General features: G+C 30.5%; 1 protein-coding gene across 1 annotated transcript; it reads left to right on the top strand.

Moving 5' to 3' along the window:
• The first annotated feature begins 2,762 nt into the window (after positions 1–2,762).
• On the top strand, positions 2,763–19,612 carry Taf13 (TATA-box binding protein associated factor 13). The gene is made up of 4 exons (XM_067275890.1): positions 2,763–2,803; positions 9,105–9,177; positions 12,087–12,184; positions 18,583–19,612. Exons 1-4 carry the CDS (start codon positions 2,777–2,779, stop codon positions 18,754–18,756), a joined length of 372 nt encoding a protein of 123 aa, XP_067131991.1. The 5' UTR covers positions 2,763–2,776; the 3' UTR covers positions 18,757–19,612.
• Positions 19,613–19,933: the final 321 nt, after the last annotated feature.

Genomic DNA, 19,933 nt, shown 5'->3' with positions numbered 1-19,933 from the left:
CCTTTTCTTAATCCCCAAAGGAGCTCTAAGGTTTCATTTTATTTTTAACCTAGCTTGATTACGCCCGGCTTCGATCGAGTTCATAAAGTACTGCTCGCAGTAATTGTTACACCCGGAGTTATTAATTAATCATAAATTTCAAAAATATATGTAGTAAAACCAATTTTAAGAACATTATCAGAATACCTATAACTATGCAGGAAGTTTTTCTCTTAGATAGCGAATTTATAGAAAAATTATTAAAATTAGTTTGATTTATTTGGTTACAGTTACGCGATTTGCCGAGGGTTTTTCCATTAACAGAAAACTGGCCCCTATTTAGTGTTATTAACTTGAAGAAAACCCGGAAAACTCCACGTAGCTAACCGGTTGGCCATGCGCGAACCCGCGACAGACTACCAATATAACAGTTTCTACTTCATGCAGATTAGTGCTGTCTGCTACTCATAAAAGTAATAACATAGCGAGTCTACTTCGTACTATATCATTGTCGCACTAATTAAGTGAAAATAATATTTGTTTTGTTTTTTTAAAAAATTATATTCATTTTTGATGAATTATATTTAGTATAATATTTTTAAAAATCTTTGCCAAATAATGGCACGTAAATCCAGCAAATCCGATGTAGACAAAAATTAATTAATATATAGAAATCTAATAAATATTTTGGGATGTTACGTACGACGTTATTTAAGTTAGTAGTATGTTAACGGAACTTCGACTTTCGTAGCAATTTGTCAAACGGCCTAGGAGTGTGTAGCGAACAAACAAACAAACAAATATTTTTATTTATAGATGTCGAAGATTAGTTACTCATTTTTATCACAGAAAACTTTTTAGTGATGATAAAATTAAAAAAATACTTTTTATTAATCGAAAATTTGGCCGTAATTGTTCTGTCCGGTATTAAGGTACTATTGTATTTGATTAAATAAAAAGATAGTACAAAAATCCGTCGATAGGTAGCGCTGGAGCACACAGAAATACAGTATTGAAGACTTCTGTTTATGGGATTTCCTGAAAGACAACGTCTAACGTAGAAGACTTGCATCTGTTCCCGATCTGAAGGACAGCATTCGGCGCCATGTTCTGGATATTTCGGCAGACTCACTGCGTTCAGCTGTGGAAAATATGGTTTTGCGATTAGAGCACATTGTTCAAAATGAAGGAAGACATATTGAGCACTTTTAGTGCTACATATTCAACACTTATATGTGCACGCATATTCAATATAGAGTACGTTCGTAAAGTCGAACGAGTTAAACGAAAATAACGTCATCGTTATTTTTATTTCGTTAGACTTTTCGAACGATTCGTTTATAACTAAATGGCTGTTTCTAAAATCGAAGATATGAACGTTGCTAGTGCAGCCTTATCCGAAATATTTTTCTTAGATTACTTCGGGTGGACAGTTATTTCACCTTTTAATTCACAATTTAAACACTCGAGTAGATTAAGAAACATCGATATCGTCGAACGCCATTTTCTTAACGAAGTAAACTAACTCTTTCCTTCGTGAGCTTCGTTAGAGTTTCGTTCGGAACGTCATCACCGCAGAGCATGCGCACTGAGCGAGACTACTACTTTTCGAACGATTCGTTACTAACGCGTTTAACTCGTTTGACTTTACGAACGTACCTATAGCTGTGTTCCAGCGCCACCTATCGACGAATTTTTGTACTATTTTTTATTTAAGAAATGCTAAGCGCGCCATTTGAATTACCTGTAGTCCAAATTTTGTCTCATTTCGAGGAGTAGAACGCACTCCAGAGCTCTCTGAAGTGAGGAACTTATTTCTTGCTAACCCTGTATTTAAAACAAATTCAGTGGTTATCGTTTGCAGTCTTCGTATTGGTTACAAAAATGTTATTTATGAAAAATTTTACTATTTTTGTTGTAAAGTATGTACTGAAGAGGTGCTGAAACCCGAAATGCATTTACATTAAGATTGGTAATAAAATATTCTGGACGATATTTTCATCTGCTTAGTCTTTGTCAGTCAAAAGAAACGCGGCTGTTCCTATAAATTTACGATGTATTTCTGAATTAATTATATGTTTTTGTTTTCAGTGCAATTTAAATATTGGCGCCTCAGTCATTGCGTGTTTTCTTTCGACCACGATTGCTCTTTGCGGGTAGAAATAGTAAATAAAAATTAGAAATCAATTATATAAGTCAGAATAATTATATGTATATCATAAAAATAATAATAATATGTAGTATTTTTTAATAGTTACGAATAAACCTTTAAGAAAATGACATAGCCGGCCGGATGACCCAGGCGATGAAGGATGACCCGAAATCGAATCCGGGTGGTCAATAACCTCCGGGAGTGTTTTGTGTACAGTCTATCCGTCCCTCACCGCCCGGATACCCCATTTTGGACCCATAAAAACCCATAACGGGCTTAGAAAAAGTCCCACAGGAAGGAAAGGGTAAAAAAAAAAGCAAATATTTTAATGAAATAAATTATTTATGAAAAAGAAAATAATAAAATTATATCTATAATAAACATTTAAAAAATGTACACGATATTAATAAAACATTAAACAATATTTAATTAAGAAAAATTGTAATTTATAGGATTTCTCTGAATCCGTTTATGCATTTTCAGTTTTTATATTCAGAAATTACTATTTATTTCGCGTGATAAATATTAAATTTTATATTAAAAATATTTTAAACTGTAGAAATAATATATAATTATGATTTAGAGCTTGGTACCTCATCAAAGAAAAGTATCTCCATACGTCAGAGGGCGCTGAATACTGGAAATATGGCTAACAACGAAGAGTTTGATCAAGTAAGTATTTTATTAATTTTTTGTTATTATTTTATCAATTTAAAAGTTTTTTTTGTTTGTTCTATCGATTTGAATGTAATGTAATTATTATTTATGCGGTTTAATTATATATATAGGTCTTTGTATATAATCATGGGAAGATCCATATAATTACATACCTTGCACCCTATTCTTACAGACCTTTACAAAAATAAATATTAAACTAATTACTGCCCGTATTTGTGCAGTAATTAATTGTCCAATTCTGGTTTTTATTTCTCATGGTTATGTTAAAGTCAGAATATTTATCTAAATTGCACATTGTATGGTGAAACTGTGCAAAACAGAACCCGAATAGAAAGGAAACTGGCCTAAATGGAAAAAATTCGGTTATTCGGAACGGAGTGTCTTTCGGAAAATGGAAATCTGCCAAACCTGAAAAAATATTTGGTACCATGTGATTCCAGTGTGTGCGGGTTTACTGTATATTTTATTCGGCCACAGAAAACGGCACAATTCTAGGTCCGAATGACGTGGTTGGGACTTTAACAGAACTGTAGAACATACTGTAGGAACAAAAAAAGTCTAATGAACCATGGGTGTACGAGCGCGCCTTCGCGAGATATAGGCCCCCCAAAATGACTATATGGCAGCGAACATGGCTGCCTGACTGACCTCTCGTACGGGCGCCACCACACGCCGCCATGTGCTAAACTAGTGATCAATTCACGGTAGTTCTTGAACGAAGTAAAAAAAATGGGGGAAACGTCTACTAAAGGCAATTTTAACGGCAAGCGACGGGACTCCCGGGACTCCCGACTGACCTTTCGTATGGGCACCACCACACGCCGCCATGTGCTAAACTAGTGATCGATTCACGGTAGTTCTTGAACAAAGTAAAAAAAATGGGGAAAACGTCTACTAAAGGCAATTTTAACGGCAAGCGACGGGACTCCCGTAAAATCGTAAAAAAATATTGGGTCACGTGACCCGGCTTTTTTGCTCGCGAACCCGCATAACGTAGGCGCAACTTTCGAGGGCTATATCTCGCGAACGCGCACATATACAGGTATGGTTCCTTTGACTGTTTTGCTCCCCCAGGGGGTCGACAATTTGCCCCCCCTCTCCACTGCGTCATTCGGTCCTAGAATCTTGCCCAAAAACAGCTACGAAAGGAATATTGGTAAGATTTACTGTTTGTATTGAGTATATACAATAGATATCTTTTTATACAGCTGCAACAACATTATCATTTTAACTATAATCCATGACTGTGGCACAGTTACCGTAAAGTAAATTATATTGCATGCAGGCACACTGCACATGTCTAATGATTAAGATTGAATGGTGATGGAAATTAATAATTATACAGATATAAGATTTGGTAAATGTCTATCCTTACTTATGGGGCGTTTTTTTTTCTAATTTTGCTCTTTTAAGACACCTCTCTAGCAGACGTGTCCTAAACACAGAAATTTTTGGGGGCGAAGCGTATATTAAGAGCTATAAGTGAAAACTCATCGGATTACTTTCCGGCTGTGCACGGTGGGAGCTGCCATTGCTTAACGTTGTTCACATCGCGGAGTAGCACGTTGGATGGCGGACGCTTACAATTTGTGTCACGTGACCTCAATTCACGTCATCCAGTCACGTGACTAGCTTGCTCGACATCATCGGTCACATGACTACAGCTTCGATGCGTTTCCGGTCAGCTATATCACGTGATAGAGCAAAGATGTTGTAGAGTGCGTTCGTTAATAGCGATCATTTGTAAACATTGGGAACGAATGACAGACTGAAGCTGTAGTCATGTGACCGATGATGTCGAGCGAGCTAGTCATGTGACTGGATAACGTGAATCGAGGTCATGTGACACGAATTGTAAGTGTCCGCCATCCAACGTGCTACTCCGTGATGCGAACAACGTTAAGCAATGGCGGCTCCCACCGTGCACAGTCGGTAAGTAATCCGATGAGTTTTTGCTTATAGCTCTTAATACACGCTTTGCCCCCAAAAAAATTTCTGTGTTTAGGACACGACTACTAGAGAGGTGTCTTAAAAGAGCAAAATTAGAAAAAAACACCCCATGTAGTAAGGATAGACATTTACCTAAGATTTGTGTTGTTGTCCTTATTTTTCATTTGTCATTTAGAACAGCTTATTAATGCTAGGATTTATTGGTTCGGTTAAAACAAAACTAATATTTGTGCAGTAGGAAAAAAAAAAAAACCTTAGAGTAAAGCCTGATGAGAATAATTGATTTATAAAATCAGAATCTGAAATTCATCAGATATTTCATCCAAGCTATAAAACTGTTGTCTTATATTAAACCACATATCTGCACTGTTATTAAGATACAATCTGTGGTGCATTAATGATTTTAAACTTGAATTCATGCATCATGCATGTGATTCTTGGAAAGAAAGCTGAAATTAAGATTCTAGAAGTTTCTTTTTAAATATGAGTTATTCTTATGTTTAAAGAAATTAGCCTACATCTTATAGGCAGTTCTTTCAGACATTGTCAATTGATAGGTTTGCTTCTAATAGCTTTTTAAATAAAATATATATCAGACATATTATTAGGATACAAAAGTGGACGGTTTTATTCTTACATCTGTTATTTGAATGCTTTGAAAAGCTATTAATTGTTTTAAATAAAATGGATATTTCTTTTTTTACTTTTTACAAATTCTAAATTTTTTAATAGCATAACTTTTACCTCTAGTAGACATGCAGATGACCTTCATAACTTCCAGCAAAAAAAAATTTAATTAGATGAACATTTTTGTCCTCCTGAAGGTTGTCTGCTTGTAATGAAAATTTTTTCAACTTTTACCTCTTTATTAATCAAAATATTTTATTATTATTATTATTGTAAATGTGAATACTGTATTTTATTTCTTCAATTTTATAAATCATATGTCTACTTTTTCTAATATCTGCAATTGTTGAACTCTTCATGGAACAGAAATTAAGCATTCTTGTTGAATTTTTTCTGTTTAACTATATTAGAAATATCTGTTACATTATAAAAGTAACATATAATTTAATGAAGTATATTTGAGATTTCTCATTTAAGTTCATAACGATTTACTGTATATTGTTTCATATATTATTAATTTGACGAAGATTAATGCACATTTTATAATATTTTCCATATAACAGATTGAATGGATGAGTGGAAAAAGAATAACATTTTATTGTTGCTATATTTAATTAAAAACAAACTGTTTACTGGTTAAACAATGTTTTATTGCTAAGATTAGTATTAAGTAGTTGTAGGCTTAGTCATAAAGTATTACAGCTGAAAAATCAAGGTAAAATACTGTATTTATTAATGTAATAATTAATAATAATTAAACATGCTTGGATATTATTTGTTTTCCACTCATTATTTTGACAGTTGTTATATTGGTTATAACAGCAATTTTATAATAAAAAATTATTTATTGTCAAAAATAACTCAAATAGTACTGTACAAATTATGGTTTCTCATCATAAAATAATGACACTTTCAGTCATCACTGCTACTGATGTTTGTGCTACCATTTTATTCAATGAAAATTTTAATCCCAGTCCTAACAATGAAGGCAGACTGGAATTTTATCTGTTTTACATTCTGTTGATAGCCATATTGTCCGTTTTTGTACATACAGTATAACCTCTGAATAGCAGTCATCGTTGAGACCAAGAAGTCTGTCTGCTATTCAGATGTACTGTATTTTATAATAACCAAGTTAAAATATTGTATTTTAACCTGGTTATTATAAAGTGAAGAATATGATGGACTTTGAAAACATCAAATTTGCATTAGGAATTTGAAAATACCAAAAAATATATGTAAAATAGATAATTAAAATATATATACAGTATATTATTTATCTTTTCAGCTGTAAAAATCACAATTTAAATGAATTCTAAATAGCAAACAGATTGTATAGGATATTTTAATTAAATGGAACATAAAAATTATGAGGAAACATTAAGGTTGATTAATTATTAAGCCATCAAAAACGTGTTGAGCAGAAGTAACAAAAAAGAAAAATGAAACTGTTGTTATGAACAGAAGGGTGACGAGAGTTCAAATGTCAAATTATGAAGGTGATTTGCTAGTCACTTCAGGGGTAAGAATTGTATTCTGTATTCTTGCATTTATAATGTCATTTATGATCTAAGCAACTAATAAAATTGATATAGTGATTGGTCTGCTTTGTGGTTATTGAGTAGGTGTAATTTTTCAAATATTTTTGCTTATTTCAATAAATGATTTATTAAAAATGAGCGATTATTTATTATGAAATAGTCACAATGCTGGGCTGAAATTTTTAATCATATTTTAAATTTATTTCATGTAAAATATATGCTCTCCATCTCAAATTAGTAGTGTCTTGCCCCTATTCATTATACTTTTCCTTGATTGGCACAACTGTATTGTTAGTTGTGCCAATCATCTGTTAACTGCTTTCAGGAGAAAACTTGAATTGAAATAACGTGATATCCGGTGCAAATGGAAGTTCATATATAGTCAGTCGGGGCCTCCTTTCCCTAAGGTTTCCATATTTTGTCAGATTTAATCTATCTAATTCTGTTCCTAAGATTAAGGAAAGACAGCTGGATGGACAACAGTAGGAATTTATAGGTCTATGATTTTTTTCAAATTAAGTATATCAAACATCACAAAGCCCAATATGTATATAGAAACATAACCAAATGATCGTCTTAAATAATTGGACTATAACTCTGCTAATTTAATGAATAATACTAAGTAATACAATAGTAGCAAATTACTTAGTGTTAGTATTAAATTAGGGGAGTTATAGTTTGATTATTTAAGATCAATCATTGGTTATGTTTTTTCAAATTGCAGCCCAATTACTTTAGCCACTACATAGCTGTTAAGTTCATAAATTATGTCATAAATTCAAGGAAACCAAATATCTTCCTACACTTTAAAATGTGGTTGGCAAATTGCCTTTGTAACATCATCTTTGAACTTTCACAAATAAATGCTGTTGTCTTAATTTTAAAATTGTTTTTTCATTACTCCTGTACTACAATTCTTTCAAATGAATAAATAACTTCGGAAAAGTTTATAGTCTCTCATTACTGTAAGCTTAATTTCAACAATAAGACAGAATAAACATCTTATTGTTGAACATTAATATGTATGATGATAAATGGTGATTGACAACTTAACCAGATTAGTCTTCTCAAATAGATAATGAATATTGTTTAGCTTTTTATAACCTGCCCTCCTCCCTATTCCTATTTTAAACCAGTCTTTATTTTATGTCTATGGTCAAAATTCTTCCTCTGAAAGAGTATTTGAACTAATTCTTTGTTTTTAGTTTTAAAATATTTCATACATAATTAATTATTTCAGAATATTGAATGCAGGACTTTTTTTGCAGGAACTAAGATAGGTTCTGGATGACAGCATCCATTATTTAGAGCAGGGATGGGCAACCTGTGGCCCTTGGGCAGCATGCGGCCCGCATTAATATTTTTTGCAGCCCGTGTGCCATAAAATATGAATAAATATATCAATTTCCCAGCTTAAGGAAGTACGCAGCAAAAATTCAAACATTATTTTCTACAACTTATGTATGTGAATGCAATGAATTTAGTAAAAATTAAAACAAGAAACTGGCTAACAGACACACTGAAACTAATTTAAAACTAGCAGTGACGAATATTTAACCAAATATTTCTGATATATTATGTTTACATCAGTTTCAGAAGCTAAATTAAGTATACATATGCTAATTTATAATTATATATGAATAAATAATTGTGATTTACTGACTTTTTTATCTGTTTTCTCTTGTATGTGGCCCATGTCAGTTCAAAAGTTTTAAAATGCGGCCCTTACATAGAAAAAGGTTGCCCATTCCTGCTTTACACATTTCTTAGTATGGTATATACAGAAATCCTAAATAATTAATTTTTTTTTTCTATCGATATTTGAAAGTTAGCAAATGTGGGTTTTTTAAATTCTTTATGATCTCGAAACAAGTTTTTGGAATGTTATTATTTAAAATGAAATCACAAATGCTTTTGGTTACAAACTTATTTTAGGGAAACTTCAAAGCAGCGAGGGAAAAGCTCCGAATCTATGAACTTAAACATTTCTGACTGCAATGTTTCAATTGTGAAGCAGTTTTATTTTATTGTGTTTCATACATTACTTTTAATTCAAATATTAATCAGTTTGATACAAAAACATGACTAATATATATTAAATATGTTTTATTTTTGATTGTATTCTAATAATTACATTTATAATAATATTAAAACATAAAATCTTTTAAATTTTAAAGTTTGAAGAAGATTTGAATGAAACACAAGAAATCCAGTCTGGAGACAGGAAGAAAAGATTATTTTCTAAAGAATGTAAGAATATTATAATTTTCATTTTATTAAATAATAATATATTGTATCAATAATAATAATAATCAATAATCAGTTGCTCTCAATTCGTTGTAATGATTAAATGCATAATCTGGTATTTTACACATTTTTATGAAACATGTGTTTTTCCTTAAATTGCATAATATAGATTCCTAGGAATCATTGTTTAAATAAGAACAACAATCAATAAAATTTGAGATTTCTGAAAATTATAGGTAAAATATATATATAAATGAGAAATTATTTATTGTGACATCATCACAATGCTGGGCTGCAATTATTAATCATATTGTTAATTTATATAATTTAAAATACATGCTCTCCACTTCAAATTAATACTGTAGTGTCTTGTCCCTATACATCATACTTTTCCTTTAACAACAGAGTTGTACCGGTCATCTATTAACTGCTTTCAGGGAAAAAGTTTTGAATTGAAATAACATGATTTCCTGGTTTGCAACAGAACTTTGTATATAGTTAATCAGGACCTCTCTGCCCTAATCTGGTCTTGAGATCTTTATCTATCTTACTCATTCTTGAGGTCAAGGAAAGACAGACAGATGGACAATAGTTGGAATTTTATAGGTCTACAATTTTTTCAAATTGCAGCCCAATTGTGATTATGTTGTGAAATCGTTCCTTAGGCTTTTGCACCACTTCTGTGATCATCACTGCCCACATCAGGACAGACACCACTGTATCTTTAGGGAAGACACAGAAAACTGTTTGGCCATTAAATTATTGTTTTGCGAGACTTACGAGTTTTGTTGCCTTGCAAGCCATCATGTTTGTAGGTAGTCAGATTCTGGATGGAGGAGGTCTAAGAGAGAAGCACAATGAAATAAATTGCATTCCACTACAAATTAAACTAAATAAATACCTGTTTATTTATATAGGCATTTACATATTGATTACAATAAAGATTATAATAACGAGACATTGTAAGCATATCACGGTGGGTCTCTAACACAAGAAAGAGAGTTTACACTCGGGCACCAGATGATAAATACCTGTTTTGTAAGAATGTTGAGGAAGTCAAACGCTTGAAGGTCAGGAGAAAATAGGCTCCAATAAGAGGATGTATTTGGCTCCTCACAGGTAGGATCTGAATTTGTCTAGGTAGAAAGATGAAACTGGCATTGTCAGGTAGGATCTGGATTAAGGTAACGATCCACAGTTGATATTGATGTAACCTAGTTGGGGTATCTGGCACCAAGAAGATGGTCGAACTGGAGTAAGTCAAAACTGGCGATGACGAACTCCTTGTTGCTATTCAATTCTCTTTTATTTGAAGCCCTCCCCCCTTTGTTCACATCTCCTTGTTTGGAAATGTTAGGTTATTTAATCCAATAGCAATTTTTGATGTAGGTTCCCAATATATAATCAAAAGTGACACATTCAGATATGTCATCTCTGGACAGGAAGCAAGTTCATGGGAAATAGAATCATTTCCTGTAGCTACATTTGTGTGTGAAGAAAAATTTTCTAACACTTGAAATTTTATATATATATAATATGATTCCTTTTAAATGAAGATTCTCGGTTAAATCTGTGTTCTAACACTTATTTTTATGCAAATTTAGATAAATTCAGTTTTTTTGAATATAACATAAAATATAATATATTTATAATCTAATATTTATTTCAAGATAAAAAAGTTACATTGGAATAAATTTTTAGATTGAAGTAGTACAGTAATTGCAAGATAACTCTGTACCTATGAGAAACACAATTTAATTTTCAAAAGTACTTTTTAACCTTTTTGAAAGTTACTTTGTTATTGTATTTTCATACATATATTATCATTTTGTAATTTGATATCTTTTAAATGATAAATAATTTTATTAAAACTTTTTAGAAAATCTAAAATAAAACAAAAATATTTGTTAAATTATTCAGATTTATAATAATGCAATTTTTACAAGATTAGACTCTGTTTGTAGTCCATTACATCATCAGCTGCCGTAAATAATCAGGCTATAAACGATTAAAGATTATAAATAAATTTGGCACTTGAGGTCTGTTTGTAGTCACTGTAACAGCACATATCTGCAATCAGCAAGTTAATAAACCTTACATTGCATTTGTTTTTTCAACTAAAATGACAAATTTTACTTTATACTTAGTTAAGTATAAAATTTTGTTTATTACAGAAAAGTTTTCATGATTTCATAACATTACCCATGTTTCATAAGTTTTTAAGTTTGTATACAGTGTTGAAAAACTTCAGGATAATAAAAATAATTAAAGTTTATAAAAATAGAAGAAACACTAAAGTGTAAGTTTCCTCTCAATTTATGTTTTTACACACTTCAGAAATATAACAGTCTCTTGACAGAGTCAACCTTTGCTTTGATTCTCTTGTCTATCTCAATATACAAAATTTGTTTAAAAATTTCCTTGGTAGCTACACAATACAAATATATTATTAATGAAAACTCTAGACAATATTGTATCTGGAGTTTATCTTAATTGTCTCACTGCCAAAGTTTTTTTTAAATCTTGTTTTGCATATTGAGGAAGATTGACTGATAAGTTGTGTTAAACTGTACTGAAAAGAACTGATTGTTATGGTTAGATCTGGTTGATTCTCAAATTTTCATAGATGGTCTTTTCTGGATATGTCAAACACTATTCTTCACCACCCCAACCTCCCTATTATGACAAATTATGACAAGTCTTTTATAAAAGCTTTTTTGGTACCTACAGGGTGAAAAGTGTGGAGGAAAAATGCTTGAATCTTGTAAAACATTTAGATAATTTTTTAATTAATACTTTAATATGTTCTTATTTTAGTTTATCTATTATACAGTTAGAAAATGAAATTTATTTCAATTATATAAAAAATTACAGTTCAATATACTTATATTATGATTGTTTTGATATTTCAGTAAGATGTATGATGTATGGATTTGGTGATGATCAGAATCCTTATACTGAATCTGTAGATATTTTAGAAGATTTAGTGATTGAATTTATAACAGTTATGGTATGTAATAAGAATTTTTTCTCACTGAAATAATTTTCATTTTTTTTAAATATTTTTATAATAGACTTAATTATAAAATATGTCAACAAAAAAGCAAAAATACTAATATATTTTCAAAATTTATATTTATTTTGTATCTAAAAGAATGATTAACAAAGTTTTCTTCATTAAAGACAAACACACTAAAACACCAAAAACTAGCAACAAAAGAATTTTAATGTAAAAACATAAAAAGAAATATTTTCCACCATATCAAATGATTTTTATTCCTTATGGAGATCTTAATCAAGGAATAAGCCTCGATTAAGATCTCTCAATAAAGAAATACTATTCCAAATAAGATTTGGTTGTTTTGTTCTTTGAATTAAATTAAATATGATTATTTGTGTAAAATTTGTGTTAAATTTATTACCCTTTCTTCTTTATTCTGATGTTAGTTATTTTGGTTAACTGTGCCGAACTTTCTGCCATTAAAACACTACATGATTGTATTTTCTCACATGATTACCAGATGAACAGTTATTGGCTGATAGAAACGCGTCTTATGGCAGTTACCGTAAAAGATAGAATTCAACCAACTTTTGTGGTGTGAGAAAAGTGGCACAAAATTGACTTATGCAGCAAGAAAAGGTGACGTCATTTTGCTGCTTTTCCTTGCCACACAGCATGTGTGCATTCTCCTTAAGAGTGCTACAGTAGGAAAACAAAGTTCACTTTTTCCTACTAAGTAATGGTGAGCAGAGTGGGAAGAAGGAAACAGTTTACCTTTACTACTCTGGGTTCTGTCAAGCTGGCAATGTTGAACTTCCCTTAGAACTGACCTGAATTAATCAAAATGGTATATTTTGAGGGTTACCTGTATACTATAAATTGCATTTAACACATTATTTTTTCAGTAATTTATTTTTCTAATAAATGAAGATGATTTTACATAATTGAGTCTATTATTATGGAATTAGTTCTTCAATTTTCAATGCTTTGTTATCATATCACTTCATTTATGTATATATTTAAGGTTTTTCTAAAAAAAGTCCTATTTTAAATTCATTTTTATTTTTAAACACTGTACAGATACACAATGGTGTATGTGGCAAAAATGTTTTTACACAATTATAATTTTCCAAGTTGATTAATTTGTTGGAATTTATATTATTTTGTATTTCATTCAAAGCCATCTGAGCTGATATCAGAAATTTTCCACAACTGCAGATAGAGTTTGTAACATGGTGATGACACCTATGCAGATACCCCTTGTAACATGGTGTTGACAAAATTGCATGTTATAGATCTTTGATTATATAGATACACTGTAATTGTAAAGTACCCTTAATTGACATTGTCTAGATGGGATATGTGACAAACTCGAGTTTGATGACATTTCTGGATGTGCAGAAGAGATTTCTGCAGGGTAAAAATTTAGTTCCAAAACTCACCATTGTGAAACTTGTGGTGCCTTGTGCAATTTCATAAGGCACTGTAATTCTTGAAATACTCTTGCAGTATTGGCATTGTTTTAATTAAACAGCTTCACAAGAAAGTCACATTCAAGTACAGTTATAACCATTGCTGCTGATATGCAATAATATGAATGGTATTTCACATGCTGTAGGCAAGTGATTCTTAACAGGGGGCCGCGGCCCCCTGGGGGTCCATAAGAAGTTTGCTGGGGGCCGCCAAATGATGCAAAATTTCCTTCAGAATATAATAAAAAGAGAATTGATGTATAACCAAATATCATATTGAAAAATGAAATAAGAAAGATAAAGTTTTCCTATTTAGTTTTTTTTATTTATTTGTTATTTCTTCCTACATACAACTTTGTTAGTACAGAAGAAATAAATGCAAATATGCTACTTACACAGCAGTATTTACTTCTTTTATTTTAAAGCAATTCTAAGAAACTATTAATTCTTGGAATTTTAAAAATAATTAGAAAAATAGTAGGCTTAGTAGTAGACTTTGAAAATTTAAATATTTTTGCAAAAGATATGCAAAATCTTTACGACAAGTTGTGGGTGTTTTAGTTTTAGCGTCGACTTTGGATCAATTTATTGACATGTTTCTTATTTTATTTTTTGTTAAAAATTAATGAGTTTTCATGTTTAATTGTGAAGTTTGAATGTTATTTAAATAGATAATGAAATAATAAAGTTATGATTTAAATTTATTATATAAAAAAGTAAAGCAATAATAAAAACATCAATTTATTATAGATAATTTAACAAATAAATTATTATTAAAAAGATGGGGGTCACAAAAAATTATGAAATATTTGGTAGGCCGTGAGTATAAGAAGGTTAAGAACCACTGGTGTAGGCAATTTTATATCCAGAAATTGACTGTAGCATGTGTACATTATGCATATGCTATGCATTTTTTGCCACTCACAGAGCCACAAAGTTTGTAGTGGTGAGTTTCAGAATTAAATTTTTTTCTGTGTCATTTTACATGTTTGGAAACATTAGCTTACAAAATTTAGTTGAGTTTGGATTGTTATTCCAGACAGTGTTGAATAGAATAACAGGGAAAGTCAGGGATTTTCATAAGTGTTTGGAAAAATTCATGGAAAGTCAGGGAATTTCTTTTTGGCTGCATTGTTAATTTTTTTATGACAATATAGTTGATCACAAATTAAAATTTATGAACCAATTAATAATTATTATTACATAGTTTGGAAAATTCAAATTAAATCATACATATAATTAAATAGGTCTACCATACAATTTGCTATGCAATAGTAAACTGATAAGTTAACATAAAAATATTTTAGATTAAAAGAATGCTTTAATTTAAGTACTTATCATTATCATAGCATTTACAATTGTAAACTTGATGCAATATGTTGACTAATAGAAATAAAATTGAAGCTAGCACCATAAATGATTATTTTTATTTTTAGCACAGACAGTAATTAACAGACTTTCCAACATTCAAAAATGCAAATTTATTTATGACAATGATTCAGAACAAATTTTTATAAGGCTCAGAAATTTCAGTGAAGAATGAACTTCAAGTAATGAAGACAAAAAGTATTTTAAAAAGAAAAATTTTAGATTTTGCAAGAAAATTTTCATAATATTGAAATTATTTTCCCACCTTGGCTATTTTGTCTAAAACACTCCTTTACACTGGTTAAGTTATATTATTTTTTAACTAAAGTTAATAGGAAAAATTACATACATTTACAATTTAAATAATTTCATTAAAACATTATAATTTTTTGAAATTTTAAAACAATACAAGCTGGGTATGGGCCCTGGTATTGTTTTCCTTATGTACTTAGCCAATCAATGGCTGAGTGGATAAAACACTGGCAATTGGTTGCAGGTTTCATACCAACACACTGGCCACATGGAGTTTCCCAGGTTTTCTTCATGTATCTAACACCTACCAGCAGTGCCATGCAGAACTGGGCATGGTACTAAAGTTCTGTTAATAAAGATTTGATTGATTGGTTTGATTATAACTAACACCTAAATAGGGTCACTTTCCTATAGAAAGTCCTTTTGGGAGACATCCCTCCTTTGCAGATTGTCCGAGTGTTGCATTGCCTTCTCACATCAATCTAACCATTCTGGGATACTTAACTGCTTTCCTTATCTGATATCATTGAAGCGTCATCTGAAAACACTGGAAATTTTTGCATAGTGTTTAGTTCATAGTGTTGAACAGTAGAAATTTTCATATCCAGGTATTTGAGATAATTCGGATAGCAGATTTCTCAACAGTATGTGGTCCAAAGATACCTGCAGGTCTGTGAATGTTTTGACAAGGGTCCTTGAGTTTATAGAAGCATATTATATATAGTGCAAATTTAAAAAAAAAGTTTCTTATAATATTTATCTTTATTAAAACACACCTTAAAGTTTAAATTAAAAGCATAAAATCATTTAAATTAAATGAAAATGTTTAAAACAAAGAAATTATTTTAAGACACACATAGTAATATTTTATACACATTTTAATTAAATTTTATTCTAGGGAGTGCACCAAAAGTTTTCTTTTATTAAATAGGTTTGAAGGCAAAATTTGAGAAAAACTAGGGCAAAGTGTGCTATTGGGGTATTTTGACTTAAAGGCATGTAGTTCTTTCAATTTAAAAAAAATTGTATTAAGTTTTTCTCTTATAATTTAAATAAAGATATGCTGTTGATAATAAGAATATTAAAATTATTATAGTGAAATGTTCACTTAATGTGTGAGGCATGTATAATAGAAATGTAAAGAATACACAAGTGCTACATCATTTTTTTTTGTTGTTACTATATCTAAAGACTGCATTCTTAAGTAGTACTTTAAATCTTGCATGATCATTGTAAGGTATGGAATCGCCAAGACGCGCGATTCCCACCTGTTTGTTATAACAACTTTCATAACGGAAAAGTCGTTAGGATCGGCCGGTAGAAACGACCGTTGGGAACTTCCGTGGGAAGAACCGTTAAGTTTCAAATCGTCGACCATCGGACGATTGGCCGGCGGGAAGTGACCGTTGGCGGCCGTTGCGGGAACATTCAAATTTGATTGGAGCAGGGTTCGAACGCCGTCGACTATTTAAGCTCGGATCGAGCTCGTATCGGGAGTTCGGATCGGCTGGCATCGGATCGGAGGTGATCGGATCGGATCGGATCAAGGGAGATCGTCGTTATCGAGGTGCTAACTAACTCTCTCGTTGGAAGTTACGTGGTTGTGTTCGAACTTGTTCCTGACTCGGAGGTTTTGTTAATTATAAGTCTGTTTGTTCGTAAGGAGTTCTTTCGACGAATTTGTACGGGAATAGTCGGTTGTTGTTCAGACTAGTGTTTGTGCATAATTAATTGTAACTCTAATTTGGATTATTTTGTACATTTACTGTAAATATAAAATTTGTGTTTTTCGTCAAACCGACTGAGTGGTTATTTTGAACATTACTATCATATTAAATGAGCTAGTTTCTTTTTTTTTCAAGTTTATTAATATTTTATAAAGTTCAGGAAAATTGAGGGATAAATTTAATAAATATATACTTTTGTACATGGATTATACAGGATTTGTTAATGAATAACAAATAATGGCTTTTTCTTTTGTTCTAAGCCATGTAGATTTATGGTTGTGAATTAATAACAGGATAAACTACTTATTTTTAATTTTAATAATTCAGCAATTATAAAAAGTAACTTACTAAAACATTGAAGAAGCAATAACATAGCATTTGACTTACTATGCACATGTTTTATTTTGTCAATTTGCCATACTTTAAGGGACTAGACGATCATGGAATTTGAACAAAGTTGGTCAGGGAAAGTCATGGAATTTAAAACAAAAATATGAGTAGGAAACCTGGAGTTACTTTAATTACAATCACCTATTACATTGCATTCGTACATGTTATTCTTCAAGAAACTCTTATTTAAAGTAATTATACAGATTACTTTAATGATTTTCTGGGACTATACATCAATGCTTATTTAACAGATAAATGTTTTCTGGTGTTTTGAAAGGTTTCTTCCTATCAATATCAGCCTTTTGATTTTTAGATACACTCTCTCTTCAAACTTTTCCACTAATCTATTTATTGCACAGTGCTTAGTATTTCCCTGTACTTCAAATTTATGCTGAACAGTGATGATACCATCCATTTAATCTGATAAAAATCATTTCACTCTGAATGCCACCTCTGTCACTTCTACTTCATAGTATTTCTTTTAATGGCAAGACAATCTCCAATAGATTGCTGAATGCATAAACATGATTGTTAGATCTGATAGATTTGAAATTAAATTCAATCAAAATTGGAGTATCATTTTAGAAGGGCAATGTACTGTACAGTACATTACCACAATGTCATATAGAAATTTTCTTATACAAAAACTATGGTTGACTGTACTATTGTAATTTCATGCATAAAGCTTCCTATTATACAATTCAAAAGAAATTCTAACAAAATAAATTATAGGTATGAAATTGTCCTGTCTTTTGATGATACATTTATTCATTTGATGGATTAAACAAGTACTTTTGACATCAATTGATTTTTATATTGATACATAATTATATCATTGTTTTGCTTCAATTAGATCTTTAATAGTGAAAAGACTTACTAAAATCATTAATAAGTGCTATTATTTTGTCTGTTAAAAGTAGTTTTAGGTATGTGCAACTTTAGATTAGGGACTTTTCTTGTAGAAGCTTCAAGCATGTCAAATAAATGCTTATTGATAATCAGACTTGGTGTAGTATTCAGAATCAGAGAATACCAAGTATTTTCCGATACGAGTTTACATGACATAAACTTAAATGAAAGGAGTCTTGTAAGTCCACACTTGCTTATAGGAGCCACACAATCTAAACATGTTAATGACAGAATCTAACTTATGTTTGGAAAAATCATACAAATATATTAATTTTTTTTCTTTTTTAAGACTCATAGGGCGATGGAAATTGGAAGAATAGGACGTGTTCAAGTAGAAGATATTGTCTTCTTAGTTAGGAAAGATCCAAGGAAATATGCTCGAGTAAAAGATCTGTTAACAATGAACGAGGAATTGAAGAAAGCTAGGAAAGCTTTTGATGAAGTAAAATATGCCTCTGTATAAATAAATCTATACATTGCATGTAGGTCTGTGCATAATTAAATAACTTTTATATAACTTACATAGTTTTAATGTTGTGATATGATAATGTTGATAAATGTACACTATAATTATGTTATATGTATTTTGTTGTTTTGTACATTTTCAAACCATAATTTACATTAAATTATGTTAAACTATGTAACTCAATTACAAATAATCTGTAAATTATAAACATTTATAATAAATTTAAGAGACTTTCAAGTTATGATGATTGAAACTGATGTGATTTACATAGTATGTAATTTAATGCCCTTTACTGTATATTTGCAGTGTTATGAATTTTATAAAACCAAAAAAGTAATAAATTTGTGTTAAGCAAATTCCATGTCATAGTAACTCTTGCATTTAATAACTGTGATAGAGAACTTTAAAAAATAAAGTGTTCAGTAGCAGCACACGTCTTCCTACCCTGCAAAAGTTAGTATGTCTATACTTAAATTTCAAAACTTAAAACACAACTCACCTAAAGTGCCCATCAGTAGCCAATTGGATAAAACCACTGAACACTGGTGTTGGGGTAGTCTAGGGTACATTTACTTCTGAACTAATTTTACTTCAACCTGTATACTTTCGTTCAAGCGCCACACTCATTAGCATTTACTTGAGAGTTGTGTCATTTTTAATGGAATTGTTAAGCTTGAAGTGCTAGCTAGTTTGCTGTTGAGCTTTGTTCTAATTCAGTATGGCTGCTCCCATGAAAAAATGACTTTCTTGTACAGAGAAATGAAAATTGAATTATTATTGGAAAAAGAAATGGTAGGAAATATTTTAATTTGTAAATTTCAATTATTTGTTCTATAAAAAATGTTTACAATGATCTTTACTTTTTTTATTTGTAAGGTTCAATAAATAAAAAGAATATTATAAATTACACAATGAAATTATACAATTTTGTTAAATAATGATGATATACTATTTACAAAATACATGCAATAATAATTGAACAAAATCATACAAAGAATCTTTTATATGAATACAGTATAAGTATTTCTAGTTTTGTTCAAATAAATATATCAATTGAGATATTGAAACAAATATTTTGAATTGTGTTTTGTCAGTAAAATATTGAGATGAGTAAAAACTCATCTCAATATTTTACTGACCAAATGTTCTGAAATTTTTAAGATCTAACAAACAT

The sequence above is a fragment of the Centruroides vittatus genome, unplaced genomic scaffold (assembly GCF_030686945.1).
Source record: "Centruroides vittatus isolate TY-2023 unplaced genomic scaffold, ASM3068694v2 contig_651, whole genome shotgun sequence".
In the NCBI taxonomy this organism is placed as follows: Eukaryota; Metazoa; Arthropoda; class Arachnida; order Scorpiones; family Buthidae; genus Centruroides; species Centruroides vittatus.
The sequence above is the reverse complement of the archived record's forward strand: the minus strand, read 5'-3'. Positions and strand labels throughout refer to the sequence as shown.